We start from the raw sequence: 20853 nt of genomic DNA on the forward strand, positions 1-20853 counted from the left end.
AGAAACCAAGCGGAGGCTCGGGGACCGCTTTGCAGAACACCTACGCTCGGTTCGCAATAAACAACTGCACCTCCCAGTCGCGAACCATTTCAACTCCCCCTCCCATTCCTCAGATGACATGTCCATCCTGGGCCTCCTGCAGTGCCACAACGATGCCACCCGAAGGTTGCAGGAACAGCAACTCATATTCCGCTTGGGAACCCTGCAGCCCATTGGTATCAATGTGGATTTCACAAGCTTCAAAATCTCCCCTCCCCCTACCGCATCCCAAAACCAGCCCAGCTCGTCCCCGCCTCCCTAATCTGTTCTTCCTCCCACCTATCCCCTCCTCCCACTTCAAGCCGCACCCCCATCTCCTACCTACTAACCTCATCCCGCCCCCTTGACCTGTCTGTCCTCCCTGGACTGACCTATCCCCTCCCTACCTCCCCACCTACACTCGCCTTTACTGGCTCCATCCCCGCCTCTTCGACCTGTCTGTTTCCTCTCCACCTATCCTCTCCTCTATCCATCTTCTATCTGCCTTCCCCTCTCTCCCTATTTATTTCAGAACCCCCTTCCCCTCCCCCATATCTGATGAAGGGTCTAGGCCCAAAACGTCAGCCTTTCTGCTCCTATGATGCTGCTTGGCCTGCTGTGTTCATCCAGCTCTGCACCTTGTTGCTGGCATAGGTTCCTTGATTTCCTCAGAAAAGTACATAAATTTCAGGTTCCTATCGGGAACATCCATTTTTCCTGGAAATGGTAACCTTGACAAAACATCTGCTTCTTTCACTGTCAGTATCTGATTTTGTATGAGTAGACTGACAGAGCCAGTGCTGATCTCGGCAGGCGTGCTGCAGTCATTGATGGTATCCCAGTATATGGGCCAAAAATTAAGGTTAGTGGCCTGCGGTCTGTCAGCAACACAATGTGCCTGCGTAAAGGAAATGAGTGAACTTCTTAACACCAAACGCTGTGCCCAATCTTTATTTTTTCCATTTGGGCATCCTTCTCCTCCATCTTTGTTAGTGACCTTGATACAAACACAATGGGCCTTTCCTCTTCCTTTGGCAAGATGTGTGACAGTACAGCCCCAACCACATAAGGCGAGGAATTGTCCACCAACTGCAATGGCAACTTCAGGTCAAAATGAGTGAACATACCTCTTTAGAGCTTGCTTCACTTCCTGGCAAGCCTTCTTACATTCCTGGGTGCATTGCACAGCCGCCCTTTCCTCAGCACCTGTTACAGGGGATTTAGTATGGTTGCCAGATCAGACACAAACTTGCTATAACAATTTACAAGTTTCAAGAACAATCTCAGTTGAAACACATTCTCTGGTCTAGGAGCCTTCATGATAGCCTCCACCTTCATGGGTGCCTTGTGTAGTCCCTCATCATTGATTGAGGCACAGGTACTCTGTGGAGTCTTTTAAAAAACTTGCATTCCTCTCCTTTTGCTTATAGACCTTGTTCTTGCAACTTTTTTTTAGTATTTTCTTCTAGGTTTTTCAAATGCTGCACTTCAGAGGATCCAGTAAGTAAGATGTCATCTAGATAAACATGGCAATCCACTCAAAATTTGCTCTGGAGATAGACCTGGTGCTGATGTGATGCCAGAAGGAAGTCACTTGTAGTGGAACAGTTCCCAGTGTGTCACTATCATCATTGACGGCTGGGACTCCTTCACGGCCCATGCCTGCAAGGATCCTTTTTTGATAATTGTTTTCCCCCACACCATCAATGAGTGGAAGTGAGTATTGATCTGCACGCAGGGCTGGGTTGACTGTGATGTTAACATCTCTACACATCTTCACTGCAGCATCTGTTTTTAAGACAGGAACAATTGGAGTTCCCCATTCACAGGTAGTTGCTGGCTCTAATTGTCCCCGGTTCACCAGCCATTCCAGTTCTGCCTCTGCTGTATGCCATATGGTACTGGTCGCGCCTTCAAACGCCTTGGAAGAGTCTCCTGCTTCAAGCAAAGCTTAATTTCTACTCCTTTTCATTTTCCACAGTATTCCCTTGAAGACATCTTTCTGCCAAAATCGCTTGCAAACTCTTTTTTTTAAGTCTGCAAGCCTCTTAACCATGCCCCAATTTAAGTTGAATTTCTATAACCAGGAGCATCCAAGTAATGCGGGGTAATTGCCTTTTGCAAAATACAGAGGCAGTTCCGCACTGGTCCCTTTAGTTGTATGTTCACCAGTTCATAGCCCTTCAGTGGTACCACTTTTTCCGTGTATGTCCACAGTGTAATCTTGATAGGCTTCAATAGCAGTGCCTTTAACTTTTTCCTATATATTGGTTCAGGAATCAGAGACACCATTGCACCCATATCCATTTTCTTCTTTACAGTCTTCCCCTCTAATTTGGGAAGGACCCAGAAACAATCAGCTTCAGTCTGCACCAACAGGTTGTTCAACCAAAACTCTGCTGACTCTGGGCCTTCTGCTTCTCCTGCAAACCCAGCTGTCTGGTAACTCCCTGGCTGGCGGCATGTACCTTTATGTCTTGTCCTCTGAATTGTCTTTAGGCACCCTTTCTCTTGTTTGAGTTGTAGCCGGCAATTTCAGACCAAGTGGCTCACTTGTTTATACCTGGGCTTCTCAAGTCCAACATGTTCATTCTTTGTGGCCACTCTTGTCACATCGGTGGCATTCTACGGCTGGTACTGCGCTCTATTGATTTTCCACTACATTATGTACCAGGATGTTATCATTCAACTGGGTAGCTTCACCAGCAGCCAAATCCATTGAGGTAGCAATTTTGAAAGCCTTAAAATCCAGGTCTCTCCTTGTTAGTAGTTTCCAAATTCGCAATGTTCTGCCAGCTTATTTCAGGTGACCACAAATTGGCCAATGGACTGTCCTTCATGCTGTACCCACTTATAAAAACCACAATGTGCCAAGATAGTCAGTGGCTTTGGCGCAAAACTCCCCAGCACTTCATGAAGTTCTTGATATGTCTTCTTCTCTGGTTTCTGTAGTGGCACCAGACTCCTTAGAATCATGAAGGTCTCGCTTCCAATGGTACTCAAGAAAAATAGTACCATTATGTCTTCAGCCACTTTCCTTATAAATACACATTAAATTGTTTGGTGCACAGAATCCAATTTTTTATCTCCTCATCAAACATCCCATCACTCCAAATTGGCCCCCCAGTTTGTTTCCCCCCAGCAGGAATTTTTTCTCCCATTCAATTCTAGTAGCTGTTTGCAGCCTGAGACCCCTTTGGTGAATTCCCTCTGCCCAGTCCCTCCCTCACCAACTGTTAGCATGGTTGTGTCTCCCGGCATTTGTCCATGTACTCTAGCAAGCTTTCTCCATGTCAACTTCAGTAAGCTCCTGGGTGAGTGCTCCCCTCTTTGCCCGTTGACTGTGGCCTGAGTCCCCTTATGACCACTCCCTCGACGTTATTCCACAATCCCATGCTGTTTTCAAATATGGGCAACATCCTTCCTTCCAACAAGAAAAAACAGTGTTGGCACAGTTTGTGGGCCAGATGCCACACTCTTCCTCAGTTGCTATGTTTATTGTTCACTAGAACCATAAATAGAACACAAGGTAGACAGAGGATAAACTTGAACAGGGAATACTTTATTGTAGGTGTTTCAACTCCACAGTCAGTTTTTATATTGCATTTTCTAGTTCCTGCCTCTGGGTCACCTGACATGCTCTCTAAAAGAGCAACACACACCTAACTTTATACATAACAGTTCTGAAGTCAGAATTAGAAATGGAGAATTACTCCAAATGAAATCTTGACACCAGTTAAAGACCGGAGAAGTGTACATCAGATTCTGGCTTCTTTTTTGTTTAGAGTTATGCAAAAGTTTGAAAGTGTGAATCTGGATCAATGATTGTGACATTGGAAAACTATATCTAAAATATTGTACAGTATAGGTACAAGTAGCTCTGAGTTAGATTTCTGGTTTAATTACTGAGAATTGAATGGCAAAGCAGGAGCCGAATATTCTGCTCCTGTTCCTATTTCTTCTTTACCTACAATTGCTGCTTTCAGTGAATTGTGTATTCCCATAGAAACCTATGTTAAAACTGGAATCGAGTTCCTTTATTAATAAAAACATTAACTCTGCTTTCTGTCAATAGATCCTGCCAGACCTGCAGAAATTCCAACAGTTTCTGATTTTGTTTCTGATTTCCAGTATCTGGAGTTCTTTGGATTTTTTTGTGTTCCTTTTGTTTTTCTTTGCAAGAAAATGCCTGATGTAGAAGTTGAAATACTGTACTTTGTGTTTAACACTGTTCCTAGCTAAAATATTTTGCAGAATAAATTAAATCACTGGGTTATATCAAATAGTGTATTTTTTTTTATAAATTCAGACTTTAACATTGTCTCATGCTCTCTCCCCTTTCTCATTCTTCCATTGGCTAAAATGTGCAAATATATACAATTATTTAGATGAGTAAATTATGTTCCCTTTGGAGTGGCTGTTGGTAGTGTAAACAAATCTGGAGTTTTAAAACCTTAGTTTGAAAATGCAGCAATTGAGAAGCATGGGAAGAGGGAACACAGTAAGTAACTAAGTTCTCAAGGCACTGATTGGGTCCTGATGTCTGAAGATATTGATTCAGTAACACGGAACACATGACATAAAATCAGAATTGCTAATGTATTCCAGCACAGTAGTAATACAAAAAACTAACGTAACTCTAAGGAGAAGGTCTTAAAAATAAAGCAACATCTGAAGGGAATGTCATTAAATCAAGCGATGTTAGATGCAGACTACCTTTATAATCTTATAATAAAATGTGTCTTTATGACCTTGTCAGGAGTAATTTGGAAGTATCAGCAGTCTGTGCCTTTAACATGTCCACTGTGGAAGATGTTTTCTCTAAAGGGAAATATATGCAGAGTGCTACATTTGAACAGTCCCATGTAAAATGGGTCAGATACAATGGACAAGTTCCAAAACCTCGCCCTGGCTCAGTAAGTATTTAGAACCATTCTGTTATCATTTTTTGGTTCTTTTAAGTGAAATTCAAAGTCTGCTAGTTTGATATGACCATTTTTAGATCACCTATTCTTCGTCAATAATGACCATGAATTTACAATTTGCTGGTTTAAATCTTTCTAAATCCAGTTTAATGGTGATTTGTGTGGCTTGGTTATTTGGATGTAGAACTTCTTAAAAAGTTCTCGGCTTATGAATTCTGCAGCCTACGAAAAGCTGGATTTGCTGGTGAAACCTCGTTAACACTGTTCTGAAGGGATCAACAATATAACTAATTCATAATTATGTGCAGGCAATGGATACTTTGATATTAGGAACAAAAACAGAAGTTGCTGTAAAAATTCAGCAGGTCTGGCAGCATCTGTGAAGAAAAAAAACCAGAGTTAATATTTCAGGTCCGGTGATTCTTCGTCAGAATTAGGGAAGGGCCACTGGACCTGAAACGTTAACTCTGATTTTTTTTTTTCTTCACAGATACTGCCACACCTGCTGAGCTTTTCCAGCAACTTCTATTTCTGATCCTGATTTAAAGCATTTGCAGTTCTTTCAGTTTTTCTTTGATACTTTGATATTGTTTGGTTGCTAATATAGATGTATCTCTAAAGTGGATGCTTTACCAAAAATTACGGGAATGCAATGTCGGGAAATAAAATATTCTAATGTTAAAACCATTTTTTAAACATTTCATTGGCTGGGAGCCCAGAAAGTACTAGTCAACTCTGCTGACTTCTCACTGAATTGAAAAGTAAGTTGTGCTTGTTTGAATACTGGGTGTGAGTGTAATTTTCATTATTCAAATTCTTTATCCCTTTTCTAGTGTATAAACAATGAAGCGAGAGCTTTGAATATCAACAGCTCACTGATGTTACCTGACAAAACTCTTCAGTTTGTGAAGGATCACCCTCTGATGGCAGACCCAGTGAATCCTATAGGAAATAGACCAAAATTGGTGAAGAAGAATACAAACTATATACAGATTGTTGTGGACAGAGTTAGGGCACTTGATAACAACCTCTATGATGTCATGTTTGTGGGTACAGGTAGGTTTTTGTAGCAATTTTTAGTACAGGGAATCACTTACATGCTATGTTAAGGACAGGAAACAGTTTTGGCATAAATTGGTCATTAGGAAATTTAGCAACCATATTGTATGTCATTTTTATAAATTGTAAAATGTTGAGGCCCCAGCTCTGATCCCTCTGGCACATTACTTGTAACATCTTGCCAACTAGAAAATGACCCGTTTATGCCAACACTGTTTCCTGTACTTACCCAATCTTCTACCCATGCTCATGTTACCCACTATCCTTTTAGTTGTTATTTGCTTTTATTTTCCATAATTACCTTTGATGTGATACCTTATCAATTACCTTCTGGAAATCCTAGTACAGTATATCTACCAGTTCCCCTTTATCTACAGCACTTTACTTCCTCAGAGAACTCCAATTAATTGTTTAAACATCACTTCCCTTCAACAAAACCATGTTGACTCTGCCTGATTATCAAGGTTTTTTAATCCCCTTACAATAGCGTTTTTAATAATAATTTCTAACATCTTCCAAATGACTGACGGAAAGCAGTTAGTTTAACATGTCATTTCCTTTTTGAATGAAGAAGTTATAGTTGCTGTTTTCCAATTTATTGGTGCCTTACCCAAATGTGTGGAATTTTGGAAAATTAAAACCAATGATTCAACTATCTCACTCACTCACTTCTTTTAAAACCATAGGATAAATTCCAGGATTCGAGGGCTTTTCGGCTCATAGATCCAGCAATTTGCTCGGTATCTATTTTCCTTATTGTTTGTAATTTTCAAGTTTGATACCTGGCTTTTACTTTTTTTAGTCAATTATGGGTGGTGGGTCCTCCTTTTGGAATTCTTTCTTTTGTTCTAAAATATTAGAAGTAAAGTGATTGCTATTGCATCTTTATTAACCTATTTGTTAGCCTAAGTTACCAGTTCACTCTTTAGCTATCATTGTTTTCATAAACCCACTCTTCTCTCCCTTAAACTTGAAAGTAAAATTCACATTATGGTTGCGGCTACCTACGGATGCTTCTGTATGAAATCATTAATGAATCCTAGATTACTTTTGACCATCTGAGTTTTAATCTATATGTTTTTAATATGCTGTCATATTACTTCCTGATTTCTTGAACTGACATCATCCATCTCTATTGTGCCAATGCCATTGTTAATTAACAAACCCACCCCTTCACCTTTTCCTAGCTTCCGGTCTTCCTAACTATCATGTAGTCTTCAATATTCAGGTCCTAATCTACGTTATCATGCAAACATTTCTCTGTAAAGGCTATCAGATCATAGTGCAAATAGAAATTAATGACTATCAGTTAGTTTTCTTTGTTTTGTATGCTACGTGCATTCAGCTAAGCAGCATTTGGTATTGCCCTTTTTATTCCTTTTGACCTCTAGCCTCAACTGCTGGCTTACTGTTTGATCTATGGTCTTTATCCTTTTCTGTCACATATTAATAGCTTTCTCTCTGGCCTTTACTGTATTCTGATTTCCTACTACTTCTCAAATTTGACTCCTTGTTCCTTACTTTCCCAAATATGTGGTTCACAAGAACACCAACCCCCACACACTTCAGATGGTGCCAGGACTGGTGCCAATGCCCCATGAATGGGAGCCCATCTCTGTTGCACCAGTCTTTAAACCACACTTGAATTTCTTTTTTCCTTATGCCACTTTGCAGGTGACTCCGGCAGTACTCCACAGATTATAACCGTTTTGAGGTTCTGATTCTTAATTTGCTGTCCAGCCTCTCATACTGACTATGCAGAACCTCTGTCCTGGTCTTGCCTATGTTGTTGATACAAGGGTACTGGATCCTCCCCCTTCCATTGTAAATTCCTCTTGAGCCCTGAGCAAATGTCCCAAACACTGGCACTGGGCAGATACTACAGGCTATAGTGAATGGTATTAAACCCTCTGGCTTTACTACTACTGCATTCCTTTTTGTTTCTCTGACTTGATTGGCTTTCTGTACCACAGTGCCAAACCCAGTTATCTTATCCACCTAATGGGCCTCAATCTCATTCAAACAAGCTGAACGAATTGCTGTTGGGCATTTGAAAAGGCTGAATTCCTGCAAACCTGCTTCCGGCTCACTATTCCAGCTCATGCAAAGTCGCATCCTCCTTTCCCTGACACCTGAGCAAACACAGTCCTGAGAGTTGTCTGCTTTTTTGGGATAAATTGTCCAGGTAACTTTCCTCTCCCTGATGTGTGCCAGTGCCTCTACTTCCAGCTTTTAAAATCTGAATTGAACAGCTCAAGTTGAGTTCTGTGCTTGCCCATTCTAGCCTTCAAAGTTCTGAAATTCCTTTTTGAAAACCCTAGTTCTCCCATTTAAAAAAAAAACTGAAAACTGATCTCTTCTTGGTGTCAAATTTGCATCGCTCCAATATTACCATTCGGTCTTGTGACAATGCTACCAACTTAATGTGAATTAATTTGTGATTGCTTTTTTTTTTAAAGTTTATTTTGTTACTGTTAGGCTCATAAATTTGCAAATAAGGTTATCTCTTTATTTATTGCAGTCACGTGTAGCTAAATATGGTGAAAAGTTTTGTTTTGCAAGCAGTACAGGCAGATCATAGCAAACAGGGATGTACGGATAATAGGGTGCTTGGAATGAGGCATACAGTTACAACTGCACAAGAGATTCGCAAAGCAAGATCAACACTAACAAGATCAACATTGTTTGAAGTTAGAGAGTCCATTCAGCTGTCTAACAACAGCAAGGACGAAGTTGTTCATGCACCAACAGGTTCAAGTATTCAAGCTTCTGAATCTTCTGCCTGATGAAGAGAGCATTACTCGGGTGGAAGGGGTCTTTGATGATGTTGGCAGCCTTTCTGTGGAACGAGAAGTGTAAATGGAGACCATAGACGGGAGGTTGGCTTCCGTGGTGGTCTGGGCTATGCATACAACTTTCTGTAGTTTCTTATGGTCCTCAGCAGAGCAGTTTCAGTACCAAGCCATTATGCACCCAGATAGAATGCTTTCTGTGATACATCTGTATCAGTTGGTGAGGGTCCTTATGGACATGTCGAATTTCTTGAGGCATCATTGTGCCTTCTTGACCGTCATATCTACGTGGCAGGTCCAGGGCAAATTGTTAATTATCGTCACTCCCAGGAACTTAATACTCTTGACCCTCTCTACCTCAGCTCTGTTGATGTAGATAGGGGTATGTCCTCCTCCTTTCTTTCTGAAGTCAATGTCAGTTCATTTGTTTTGCTGACATTGAGAGAGAGATTGTTATCATTGCACTGTGACACCAAGCACTGTATCCCCTTCCTGTATTCTGACTCATCATTGTTTGATATCCTAACTACCACAGTGGTGTCACCAGCAAACTTGTAGATGGTGTTCTTACAGAATTTGGCTACACAGTTGTGGGTGCTCGGAGTACCGAAGGGGGCTGAGTACGCATCGTTGTGGGGCGTCGGTGTAAACTATAGACAACGGAAATTACAGGAAGCCATGGGTAGTGACCAAAAAAGGCATTGGATGATGCATAGAAAAATTTAGTTTTCTTATCTTTAGATGAATAATAGTTCCTTATCACCTCTCTAAAATCATCTGGGATTGAATAATGTTCATATTTACTCACTAAGCTATTCAAGTAACAGTTAATTCAGTTTCAAATTCGTCTTTGTCGCTGCCCATCCTTCTGGACGATCTAGGGTTTCTGTTGTAAATGTTGTATTTTAATTTCGTGTTTCTCCTCAAATAATGAAAAATATTACCTTAATCGGTGCAAAAATATTGCAGAATATACGGTTTTATTGGAGAGCAAGATAAATTTTGACCTATTGCTGTGCTTTAAAGAAACACTTGAGCATTCAGCCAAGTTAACCATAGAACCATAGTTTACACGATAGAAGTTGAAATGCCAATTGAACTAGAATCTGAATAAATGAAAAACCAATTTCTCTGTCATCACTGACATTATTGCTGTTGGTGCTGGTTAAGAAATAGATCTCACTATTATCCATTTACACGCTTTAAGACAGGTTTCTACATGAGCTTCCCAGAGTATTTTGATTTTTTTTAAAAATTCATTTATTGTAGTCACATGTACCTAAGTACAGTGAAAAGTTTTGGGTGCTTAGACAGAGTGAGGCATACAAGGTTAGAGCTGCACAGGAGGTGCACAGAGCAAGATCAACATTAGATTTGAAATTGGAGAGGTCCATTCAACAGCCTAATAACAGCAGGGAAGAAGCTATTCATGAACCTGTAGTGCATGTATTCAAGCTTCTGTGTCTCCTGCCTGACGGAAGAGGTTGGAAGAGAGCATTACCAATGTGGGAGGTGTCTTTGGCCTCCTTTCTGTGGCAGCAAGAAGTATAAATGGAGTCCATGGATGGAAGGTTGGCTTTCATAATGGCTTGGGCTGTGCACACAATGCTTTGCAGTTTCTTACAATCCTGGGTAGAGCAGTTGCTGTACCAGGCCATTATGCACCTGAATAGAATGCTTTCTGTGGTGAATCTATCGAATTTGGTGAAGGCCCTTATGAATATGCCAACTTTCCTACGCCACCTCTGGAAGAAGAAGCATTGTAGTGCCACCTTGACTGTTGCATCTACATGATCAGTCCAGGACAGATTGGCAGTTATTGTCACCTCTAGGAACTTGACACACTCAACCCTCTCCACCTCCACTCTATTGATGTAGGTGGGGACATGTCCTCGTCCTTTCTTCCTGAAGTCAATGATCTGTTCTTTTGTTTTGCCAACATTGAGAGAGAAGCAAGCCAAAAAGCCCAGTTATGGCTTGAACTAGTAATGGCTTGATTGCTGTAGTGGCATGGTCCTCGGACGACTGTCTGTGTGGAGTTTGCACATCTCCCTGTGTCTGTGTGGGTTTCTGCCTTGTGCTCCGATTTGGGGGAATTGGCCGTGCTAAATTGCCCATAGTGTTCAGGGATATGTAGGTTATGTGCATTAGTCATGGGAAATGCAGGATTACAGGGATCTGGTAAGGGGATAGGTCTAGGTAGGATGCTCTTCGGAGGGTTGGTGTGAACTTGTTGGGCCGAATGGCCTCTTTCCACACTGTAAGGATTCTAAGACATGACTCCCTGAAAAGAATGTTATTTATGCATTATGTTTAACAGGAAGATTGGTCCAGCCAATAATCCTGAGGCATAAATAAAAGTTTAAATTGTTTAATGACTTTGTGTGGCCCCTAATCAAAAGTCACCTTCAAATGCAAATATATCTCATAAACTTGTTCTGCTTTAGGTTGCAAATAAAATCTTTGAAAAATTCCCTTCTTAATCTATGTTGACTCCTCCCAATCATATTGTTACTTTGTAAGTGTCAGGTTATCGTATCTGTTGTAATTCTTTCTAATATTTTCCCTGATACTGACATCTAATTAGCAAGTCTTTTTAGTTCTCCATTTCTCTCCTTCTTAAATCGTGGAGTTACAATTTTTACTTTCCAGTCGACAGGGCCTTTTACAGAATCTATAGGATTTTGAAAGCTAACCACCAATGCATCCATATTGCAATGAACACCTCCATCATGGGTGGCACAGTCATTAGCACCACTACCTCAGAGCGCCAGGACCCAGGCTTGATATCAACCTTGGGCAACTATCTGTGGAGTTTGCACATTCTCCCAGTGTCTGTGTGGGTTTCTGCCAGGTAATCTGGTTTCTCCTGTAGTCCAAAGATACGCTGGTTAGGTGGATTGGCCATACTAAATTGCCCCATTGTATCCAGGGATGTGTAGGCTGGAGGCGTTAGCTATGGTTAATGTGGGGTTATGGGGATAAAGTGGAAAGAGGGTCTAGGTGGGATGCTGTTCGGATTATTAGTGCAGACTCGATGGGCCAAATGGCTTGATCTTCACTGTAGGGATTCTGTGATTCTATCAACATCTGAGCCAAGGGATTCAACAACTTTCAATCCAGTTAACATTTGGAGTACTGCTTTATTAATGGTAATTTCTTTCATTGCCACATTTTTACAAGTGCCTTAGTTTGCTAGTATTTCTGGAAGATTTTCTGTATCTTCATCAAGGCAGGTACAAACTTTTATTTTTTGAATTTCGCTGCTCATACAAATTTCCTGTTTCCATCTACAATGATCCCACATTTGTCCTTGCTGATCTTTTCCTTTTTACAAATCTAAAGGATTAGATTAACACTTTTCATGACCTCAATGACTTGAAGTAATCTACAAAATAATTGTTTATGAACTGTAGTACTAATGTAGTAAACTGGAAAAATGCTAACCCAGAGAGGATTAATTAATGTTGCTACCCAGCCTCCCCCAACTCCTGAGTGGACCTGGACAAAAGAAACTGCAGTGATTTTTTTTAAAAGGCCAAGAATACAGAGGGATACATAGTGTGCTAATTCTAATGCTGCAATAGTTAAAATGCAAGGTTTTGTTTACAGATGGTAAAATGGATATTCTAAAACATACGTTTGTTTTTCAGATAAAGGCTTATTGCACAAAGCAATTAACTATGATAATGAAATGCATATAATTGAAGAACTCCAGATTTTCCCTGACTCTGAGCCTGTGCAGACATTACTCTTGTCCAAAGAGGTAGGTGTACTTCATTTTTTATACTTCATTTTTTATATTCCTCCGACAATCATGTAAGTTAGTGAAGGTAATCTGGCACAGTGAAGAACCCGAGTTCCTTGTTTAAGAGCATAATTATGGTGCTGTGTTGCATGGTGAATGATTGATTTCTGTTAGACAAGTATTTTCTTAATAGACCATAATTGGGGCTGCATGGTAGCTCAGCGGTTAGCACTGCTGCCTCACAGCGCCAGGGACCTGGGTTCAATTCTACCCTCGGGCGACTGTCTGTGTGGAGTTTGCACACTCTCCCCGTGTCTGCATTGGTTTTCTCCAGGTGCTCCGGTTTCCTTCCACAGTCCAAGGGTGGATTGGTTATGCTAAATTGCCCATAGTGTTCAGGGATGTGTAGATTAGGGGGATGGGTCTGGGTGGGATGCTCTGAGGTTCGGTGTGGACTTTTTTTTTGGATGAAACTTTCATTGAACATATTCATATCATGTTTCCCTGTCACTTTCAGCTGGACCACTATTGAGAAACTCCACTTTTCTCCATTACATAGAATCAGAATCCCTACAGTGTGGAAACAGGCCCTTTGGCCCAAAAAGTCCACACCAAACCTCAGAGCATCCCACCCAGACCCATCCCCCTATAAACCCACCTAATCTACACATCCCTGAACACTATGGGCAATTTAGCATAACCAATCCACCCTTGGACTGTGGGAGGAAACCGGAGCACCTGGAGAAAACCAATGCAGACACGGGGAGAGTGTGCAAACTCCACACAGACAGTCACCTGAGGGTGGAATCAAACCCAGGTCCCTGGCGCTGTGAGGCAGCAGTGCTAACCACTGAGCTACCGTGCAGCCCCAATTATGGTCTATTAAGAAAATACTTGTCTAACAGAAATCAATCATTCACCATTTGAAATGTTCATTGACCTAGGCTCACCAATTACTGTGAGGGTGTCATTTCAAAAAGATGTGCAGACAACCTCTACCTTTTCTTTAAGAAGAATTGCTTACTGACTTCACTCCTGAATGGCCCAGTTCTTATTTTAATTTTTAAGACGTGCCTCATCTTTTTTCGACTCATTCTTTCCCAACACTTCCAATTCTCTGCATTTCTAAAACTGGTGACTCATGACAAGAGTGTGATTTTATGATCATTTTACCGATATCCCTTCAGTACGAAGCCCCAAATTGCTCTTTTTCAGGAATATGTCATGTAGTGAATATTGATGGATTGTTTATTTCATTGAACTATTGCATCCAAATCAAAACCTGTTTTCCATATCACCAGCATTTTGTGGACATTTATAGTGTTCACACCATCATCTCAGTTGAAATCAACTAATTTAGTGTAGGCTTGTGGTCAAACCTGAAAATTTACTGATCGTTGTAGTACAATGCAATGTACATGTTGAACTATTGGGGTATCCTGACGATCTGTTCTAAAAGATGGGAATTAATATCCTGCCATGTTATGACTGCTATTAGGAAAATCTTGGCATTCAAGCTTTACAATATTGAGAAAAGGATAGAGAATAGTAAATCTACCTACCTTTAGTGCTGGCCAAAGGACATAGATTTGTGCTTCACTGAAGTCTTTCAGATCACAGCCAGTTGTGAACCAGGACCCTATTATAATTCTGACCAATGGAACCAGCCAGGAAGCTGTCATTGGATTAGAATTTTTCTTTCAAATTTAAGTGCTTCCTCTTTCTGTTTCATATTTATTTTTGGAATGTGGTTGACATTACACAAGCCCAATTGCTAACAAAACATTGAGAGTCATCCACATCTTTGAGACTGACAGCACATATGGCCAAATGCAGAAACAATGACAGCTACCCTTCTGTAAAGAACATTGATGACCTAGTTGGTCTTTTTTAACAATCAGGCAGTTACTTTTCTGATGCTACAAATTGCCTGATTTTGTGCATCAAGTTTCATAACTTGCTATGTCAGGATTTCAGTTCAGGACTTCTGTATTGCTGGCCCTGTATTAGCATTCCTTGCATACTGTACTTGTGTTGAAATCTCTGAATCCCACATTGCATAAAACTGGTCCTCTGTTTTTCTTTCTGCATTACTGTCAGCAACATGAGAGTTGTTGCAGTTCCAGTAAGAAATGCTATTATATCTATTTTGTCTCTTAAAATTGTTCATTATAATTTGTGAAGCTTTTCAGTTTTTCTCAAACTGTTGAATTCAAGAGAATGTTAGCTTGGGTGCACTGTAGCACACTTTTCACCCAATGATGGCTGGAGGTCATTACATTTGCCTGTTCTTTCCCGTGTGTATTTTTCCCTCCTTTTAATGTGGCAAGTCTCAATGCAGTTGTGTTGGATATGAATGACATCTGCAGTAGAGATCATGACAGGGGCATAGCCATTCCAAGTCTGAGAATTCTTTGCATATCCCTATTTGCAGTGGGATCCTCAATCCCACTTTTTCCATTTTATTTTATTTATTAATGTGATGTGAGTGTTCCTAAATAGGCTGGCATTTATTTTCCATCCTAAATGATCGTTGAGAAGTGAGTATTGAGGTGCCTTTTTGAACTGTAGCAGCCCTTGTGGTGTAGGTACTTCTAAAATGTTAAGCATTTTGACCCAGTGATGTCAATCAAACAGTGATATATTTCCTAATCAGTGTGACTTAGAATGGAACTTTTGCGTGATAGTGCTTGCATGTGCTCAATAAATTTATTCTTCTGGACAATAGATGTTGTGAGTCTGAGAGGTTTTAAAGGAACATTGCCTACCTGTTTCGGTTCGTAGTGTATTGAAGCCATGTATACATTGGTTTGGTGGGTGATTGTTAAGGTGGTGAATGAGCCCCAAATTGAGCAAACTTCTTTGCCTTGGATCATGTGGAGCTTGTTGAGTGTTGTTGTGGCTTCACTTATTCAGACATGGATAGATGTCCATCACCCTCCTGGTTTGTGCCTTCTAAACAGCAAGAAGGTTGGGAAGTGAGTCATATCTTATCATATTTTATATTGCTTGTCCAATTCCATTTTTGATTCAGGGTGATCCCGTGGATGTTGTTGACTGCATCAAAGATGCTATTGCTGTTAAAAATCCAGACAGAATAACTAAATTCTCTATCAGTTTGGGGATAGTTATTTCTTAGATCATGTGACATGGCATAGCACATGGACTATATAAATCTCTGATCCTGCTTATTCTCCAAGTCTTGCTGCACATAGGCATGATCTGCTTTAACTGAGGAGTTGCAAATGGGACTGGGCACTGTGAAGTAATTAAAGGGAAGTTCATTGATGAAGCAGTAGGTGGACATAGGACAGAACCCTAAGGAACTTCTGCAGTGATTTTGTGGAGCTGTCATGGTTGACCTGCAACAGCCACAGTCATCTTGCTCTATCCTGAACATGACTCAGCCAATGGAGGTTTTTTATTTTATTCCCATTCAGTTTTACAACAGCTCCTGGATAGTTGGTCAAGTGCTAACTTAATATTTAGGGCAGAAATAGAACTGTAGAGTCACAGAACATTGAAACAGACCCTTTGGTCCAACCAGTCGATGTCAACCATGCTCCCAAACTAAACTAGTCCACCCTGCCTGCGCTTGGCCCAAATACCTCCAAACCTTTCCTATTCACGTACTTACCCAAATGTCTTTTAAACGTGGTAATTACACCTGTATCCGCCACTTTCTCTGGCAGTTCATTCCAAACACAAACCACCCTCAATGTAAAACAAAGTTGCCCGTCCTGTCCATTTTAAATCTTTCTCCTCTCGCCTCCTTTAATTCGGGTTCTTTGTGTTGAACATCATTGATTTATTACATTTCAGAGATCTCTTCAGGACTAGAAATTTTGCCGAGACATTTTGATTTCGATTTTTAACATTTCATATTACTTTGCTCTTTGTCAGCAACTTGTAGTATGATTGTTTTGGATAGTATTCATACTCACTTCCTGCAGCTTAAAAGCACAACTTTAATTTAATCTGTTTATTCATTATCAATTAATGTTTGACTTTTTCACTTGTAGGACAAAAAGTATCTTTATGCAGGGTCTCATTCTGGTGTTGTTCAAGCCCCTGTTGCTTTTTGTGAAAAGTATAAAACCTGCATGGATTGCATTTTGGCAAGAGATCCCTATTGTGCCTGGAACACTGGAAGCAAAATCTGTGCCTGGATTACGGAAAATTATACCGATAAGAGGTCCGTGTATTTCGCACAAAATGTATTTAAATTTGTATAGCTATGTTACCATCTCATGGGATTTCCTAAGGTGTCAGTGTTCAGTTTTTAATGTTTACCATTGTCCTGCAATGCAACCTTTGTATGACATTATTATCATCTAGCAAAATTAGTGAAGTAGTATGCCATATGGCAAACTCAGAGACACCTTATTACTTGCCTACTGCTGAAAGATTCAGGCCTTGGTATATTTGAAATACAGGTTATCTAACATTCAATGTCATCTATCCCAGAATCACCACCTAGTTGATTATAAATCAACGTTGTTTCATAGACTTTATTGACTTAAAAAAATCTAATAACCAAAATTATGTTGCAAAATGAGAGTTGATAGCATTGAAAAATCATTTGAGTTAAGTGATTTTTGAATGAGGAGAGACCGGTGGATTATGCACTATCTTTTTGCTCCTTTTCATAATGGATTTTTAGTGTGTGTTTAGGATGCAATTGCTTCTTATCTTCTTCTAACCAAAAATCCTTTTTTTTTGCATGGTTGATTTTTTTTTTCTCAACCTTAAGCTGCTCCTATGGATTTGAATCTACTTGAACCTACCTTTTCATTGCTAAGAGAAGTTTTCATTGCTGCTGCACAAACGCTCAGTATGCATGATCAAAGCCTGGCTTATTGACCTCACACTACAGTTACATTCAATAATAAACTGCTTCACAGACGTTTACGTGGCAGATGAATTTAGCATGGAAACGTGACAGATGACACACTTTGGTAGAAGGAACATGGAGAGACAATACAGAGACAAGGGCACGATTCTAAACAGTGTGCAGGAACAGAGAGACCTTGGTGTATATGTAGAAATCATCAAAGGTGGCAAGGTAGCGAGCTGTTAAAGCAAATAATATTCTAGGTTCGTTAATAGTGGCATAGAGTATGAGAGGTTAGGCTGAACTAATACAGGACAATGATCATGTACTTTTATGGGTGCGACACTGTAGGAATGATGTGAATGTATTAGAGCGACTGCGGAAGTGTTTTATGAGAATGGTTCCAGGGATGACCTACTTCAGTTACAAGAATAGATTGGAGAAGTTTGGACTGCTCCTCTCTGAGAGGAGAAGGCCAAGGTGAGATTTGATAGAAGCCTTCAAAATGATGAAGGGTCTGTCAGAGTAGATGGGAAAAATCTGTGCTTATAAAGGATTACAAACCAGAGGGTACAGTTTAAAAGTGTTTTATGAAAGAAGCAAATGCAAGGTGAGAAAAGTTTTCATAGAGTGAGTGTTTCAAGTTTGGAATGTATTGTCTGGAATTACAGTGAAGATGGAATCAACTGATGCTTTCAAGAGGGCATAGGATGACCACTTAAAGAGAAACAATGTGCAGTTTTGTAGGGAAAAGTGCCAAATTCTTGCATAAATTAAAATTCTCCTAAAGCCAGTGCACACCCAATGGACTAAATGATCGCCTCCTATACTGTAACAATTCTGTGATTTTTGTGACTGTGAATATTGTTATTTCACAAGAGCAGAATGATATTATCTGTCTTACCCTTTCCTCCACTGCATCCTAAATTGAACCTGAAACTCTTCAGCGTTTTCCTGCCTGGTTGTCTTTATTGTGCAGTTTAGATGCTATGGTTCAACAGGAGCAGGGTTATCCACAAGTCCAAAGATGAAACGCTCTGTCTCTGGATTTGTCAGGAATAGTTAGATGTTTCTGAGCACAAATTAAATGTTCTGTTTAGCTCCCAGCTCAAAATAAAAGGGATGAATTGTGTGGCGAAAATCTTCTCCTGAAATTTCTAGCATAAATGCTCAATTATGTTTTCCTCTTAAATTATTAAGCATTCACTCTGTTTCAGTCAATAGTCATCTCCATTTAATCAGAATGCTGTGGAGTCAAGCCCACACCAGAGACTTAAGCACATAACCTAAATGAATCTCTCTTGAACAATACTGAATGTATTTTTCGATTGACGTGTGGTACCATATTCCCTTACTGGTAGATAGAAAAGATTCTGCAACATTATTTAAAGAAAAGCATGGAGTTTTGCCTGGTGGCCCGGCAGAATTTACTCCTCAACCACAGTCACAAAACAGGTCATTTAGTCATATCAGGTTCCTATTTGTGGGATCTTGCGGTGTGCTAATTAGCTGAAACACTATCCAGATCACAACAGCAATTATATTTCAAATGTACTGAATTGGCAGTGCTTTGGGATGTTCATTGGTTGTGAAAGGCAATTTATAAATGTTTGTTTTTATTTGAATATAAATGTGAAGCCCAAGGAAATGAAGGCTTTGGCATGTGACATGCTGGATGAACGACTTGATAATTGCATAGATCTATTTGTACTACTTTCTTCCCTAAATATTATAACCAGATATCGATTATTAGCAACTACTAATTATTGATCTGAATTATTTTCTTTCCACAGCAATTTGATACAGAATCTGAATGGATTTGAAGTTCCTTGCAGAGCTGAAGATGGTATGTGGACAAATTTTGATGCTTATGATGAATATATTCTCCTAATCAATCTGTTCAGTGATGTTATTGCACACCTCTGGAGCAGGTGGGACTTGAATCTGGATGTTCTAGGTCAGATTTAGGAACACTGACACTGAACCCAAGAGCCCAATGCTCGTGATGAATACCTTTCAAAACTGATGAATTCTGGAACCACCAGTAATGGTGATACTTAAAATAGTAGATATTTTCCAAGCAATCTGTCCAGACAAGTTTTCATATACCACTGGAGCATGTGCAACATGAATCCAGACTTCTATCTACTGTGGTGGTTTTGGGCCCATGTCCCATGTCTCTGGATTTGTAGTCCAGCATTAGTACACTACTGTATTATCTCCCCACTTGCTGCTCATGATGAAAGATATTTTTAATCCAACTGGTCAGATATGTTATGACCTCTGGAGCAGGTGGGACTTGAAAGCGGGTCTCTCTGGCTCAAGTGTAGGGATATTTCCATTGCCCCACTTGAGCCCCCCGACTGCTACTGAAGAATTTATTTTCAAATCAGCCTGATCAGAGATGCTACTTCACACCTTTGGAGCAGGTGGGACTTGAACGCAGGCCTCCTTGTCCAGAGGTAGGGACACTAGCACTTTGCTACAAGAGCTCTACTGCTCATGAGGAACTGAATGTACTTTCATCGTCACCAGCTAGACAGATCAGAAAGTAATCTGCCAGTGAAATTGATGCTGGCAGCCAGATTAGCTTTTCACCAACATTTTTGCGAAACATTCTAGAAACCTACATTTGGATATCAGACGAATTAAGTCTTAGTGTTCTAAAAATGCAGTCTTAACAAATGAATCAGTTTGTATCACTGGTCTTGTGCGTCAAGAGCTAGGTGATCTGGATGACCTATGTCTGCAATGACTGTGACGAACTAATCAAGTATGGAGCAGCAGCGTAAACTAAAATTACATTTAAGTAACATATAGAAAATTCTGATGTTGCAATGACATGAAACCTTGGAGCATTGGAATAATATATCTATATGAGATGGTCATCTAATATATTAAATTGCTTCAGTTCTTGTAGTGAAGGTTCATCTGCAGTGCTGTTCGGAAGTGATTTGCAAAATTTTGACCCAGCAGCAGTGAAAGAATGGTAATAAAATTTGAGACAGAATAGTATATGGCTTGGAGGGGAATTTTCAGGTTGGAGTGTGCCCATATACCCGGTGCCCATGCTGTATCTATTGAAAGTTATGGGTTTGGAATCTGATGACTAAGAGGTTTGTTGAGTTGCTGCAGTGTATCTTGCAGAGCTGCATCTACAGTACAAAGGGACCTTGATGAGATGGGCCAAAGAGCCAAGGAGTGGCAAATGGAGTTTAATTTAGATAAATGTAAGGTGTTGCATTTTGGTAAGGCGAACCAAGGCAGGACTTACACAGTTAATGGTAGGGCCCTGGGGAGTGTTGTGGAACAAAGATACCTAGGAGTGTAGTCACAAGTAGACAGAGTGGTGAAGAAGGTGTTTGGCATACTTGCCTTCATTGCTCATAACATTGAGTATAGGATTTGGGATGTCATGTTTCAGCTGTATAGGACATTGGTGAGGCCACTTTTGGAATACTGCGTACAATTCTGGTC

General features: G+C 40.3%; 1 protein-coding gene across 1 annotated transcript in view; it reads left to right on the forward strand.

Moving 5' to 3' along the window:
• The window catches only part of LOC109915773 (semaphorin-4D-like), a 255376-nt gene that overhangs the window by 167581 nt on the left and 66942 nt on the right, over window positions 1–20853 (forward strand). The window contains exons 10-14 of the mRNA XM_048620562.1: window positions 4778–4934; window positions 5777–5999; window positions 12448–12560; window positions 16565–16737; window positions 19170–19222. Coding sequence (XP_048476519.1) covers window positions 4778–4934; window positions 5777–5999; window positions 12448–12560; window positions 16565–16737; window positions 19170–19222 — 719 coding nt within the window. The remainder of the gene's footprint in view (window positions 1–4777; window positions 4935–5776; window positions 6000–12447; window positions 12561–16564; window positions 16738–19169; window positions 19223–20853) is intronic.

The sequence above is a fragment of the Rhincodon typus genome, chromosome 3 (genome assembly GCF_021869965.1).
Source record: "Rhincodon typus isolate 14 chromosome 3, sRhiTyp1.1, whole genome shotgun sequence".
In the NCBI taxonomy this organism is placed as follows: domain Eukaryota; kingdom Metazoa; phylum Chordata; class Chondrichthyes; order Orectolobiformes; family Rhincodontidae; genus Rhincodon; species Rhincodon typus.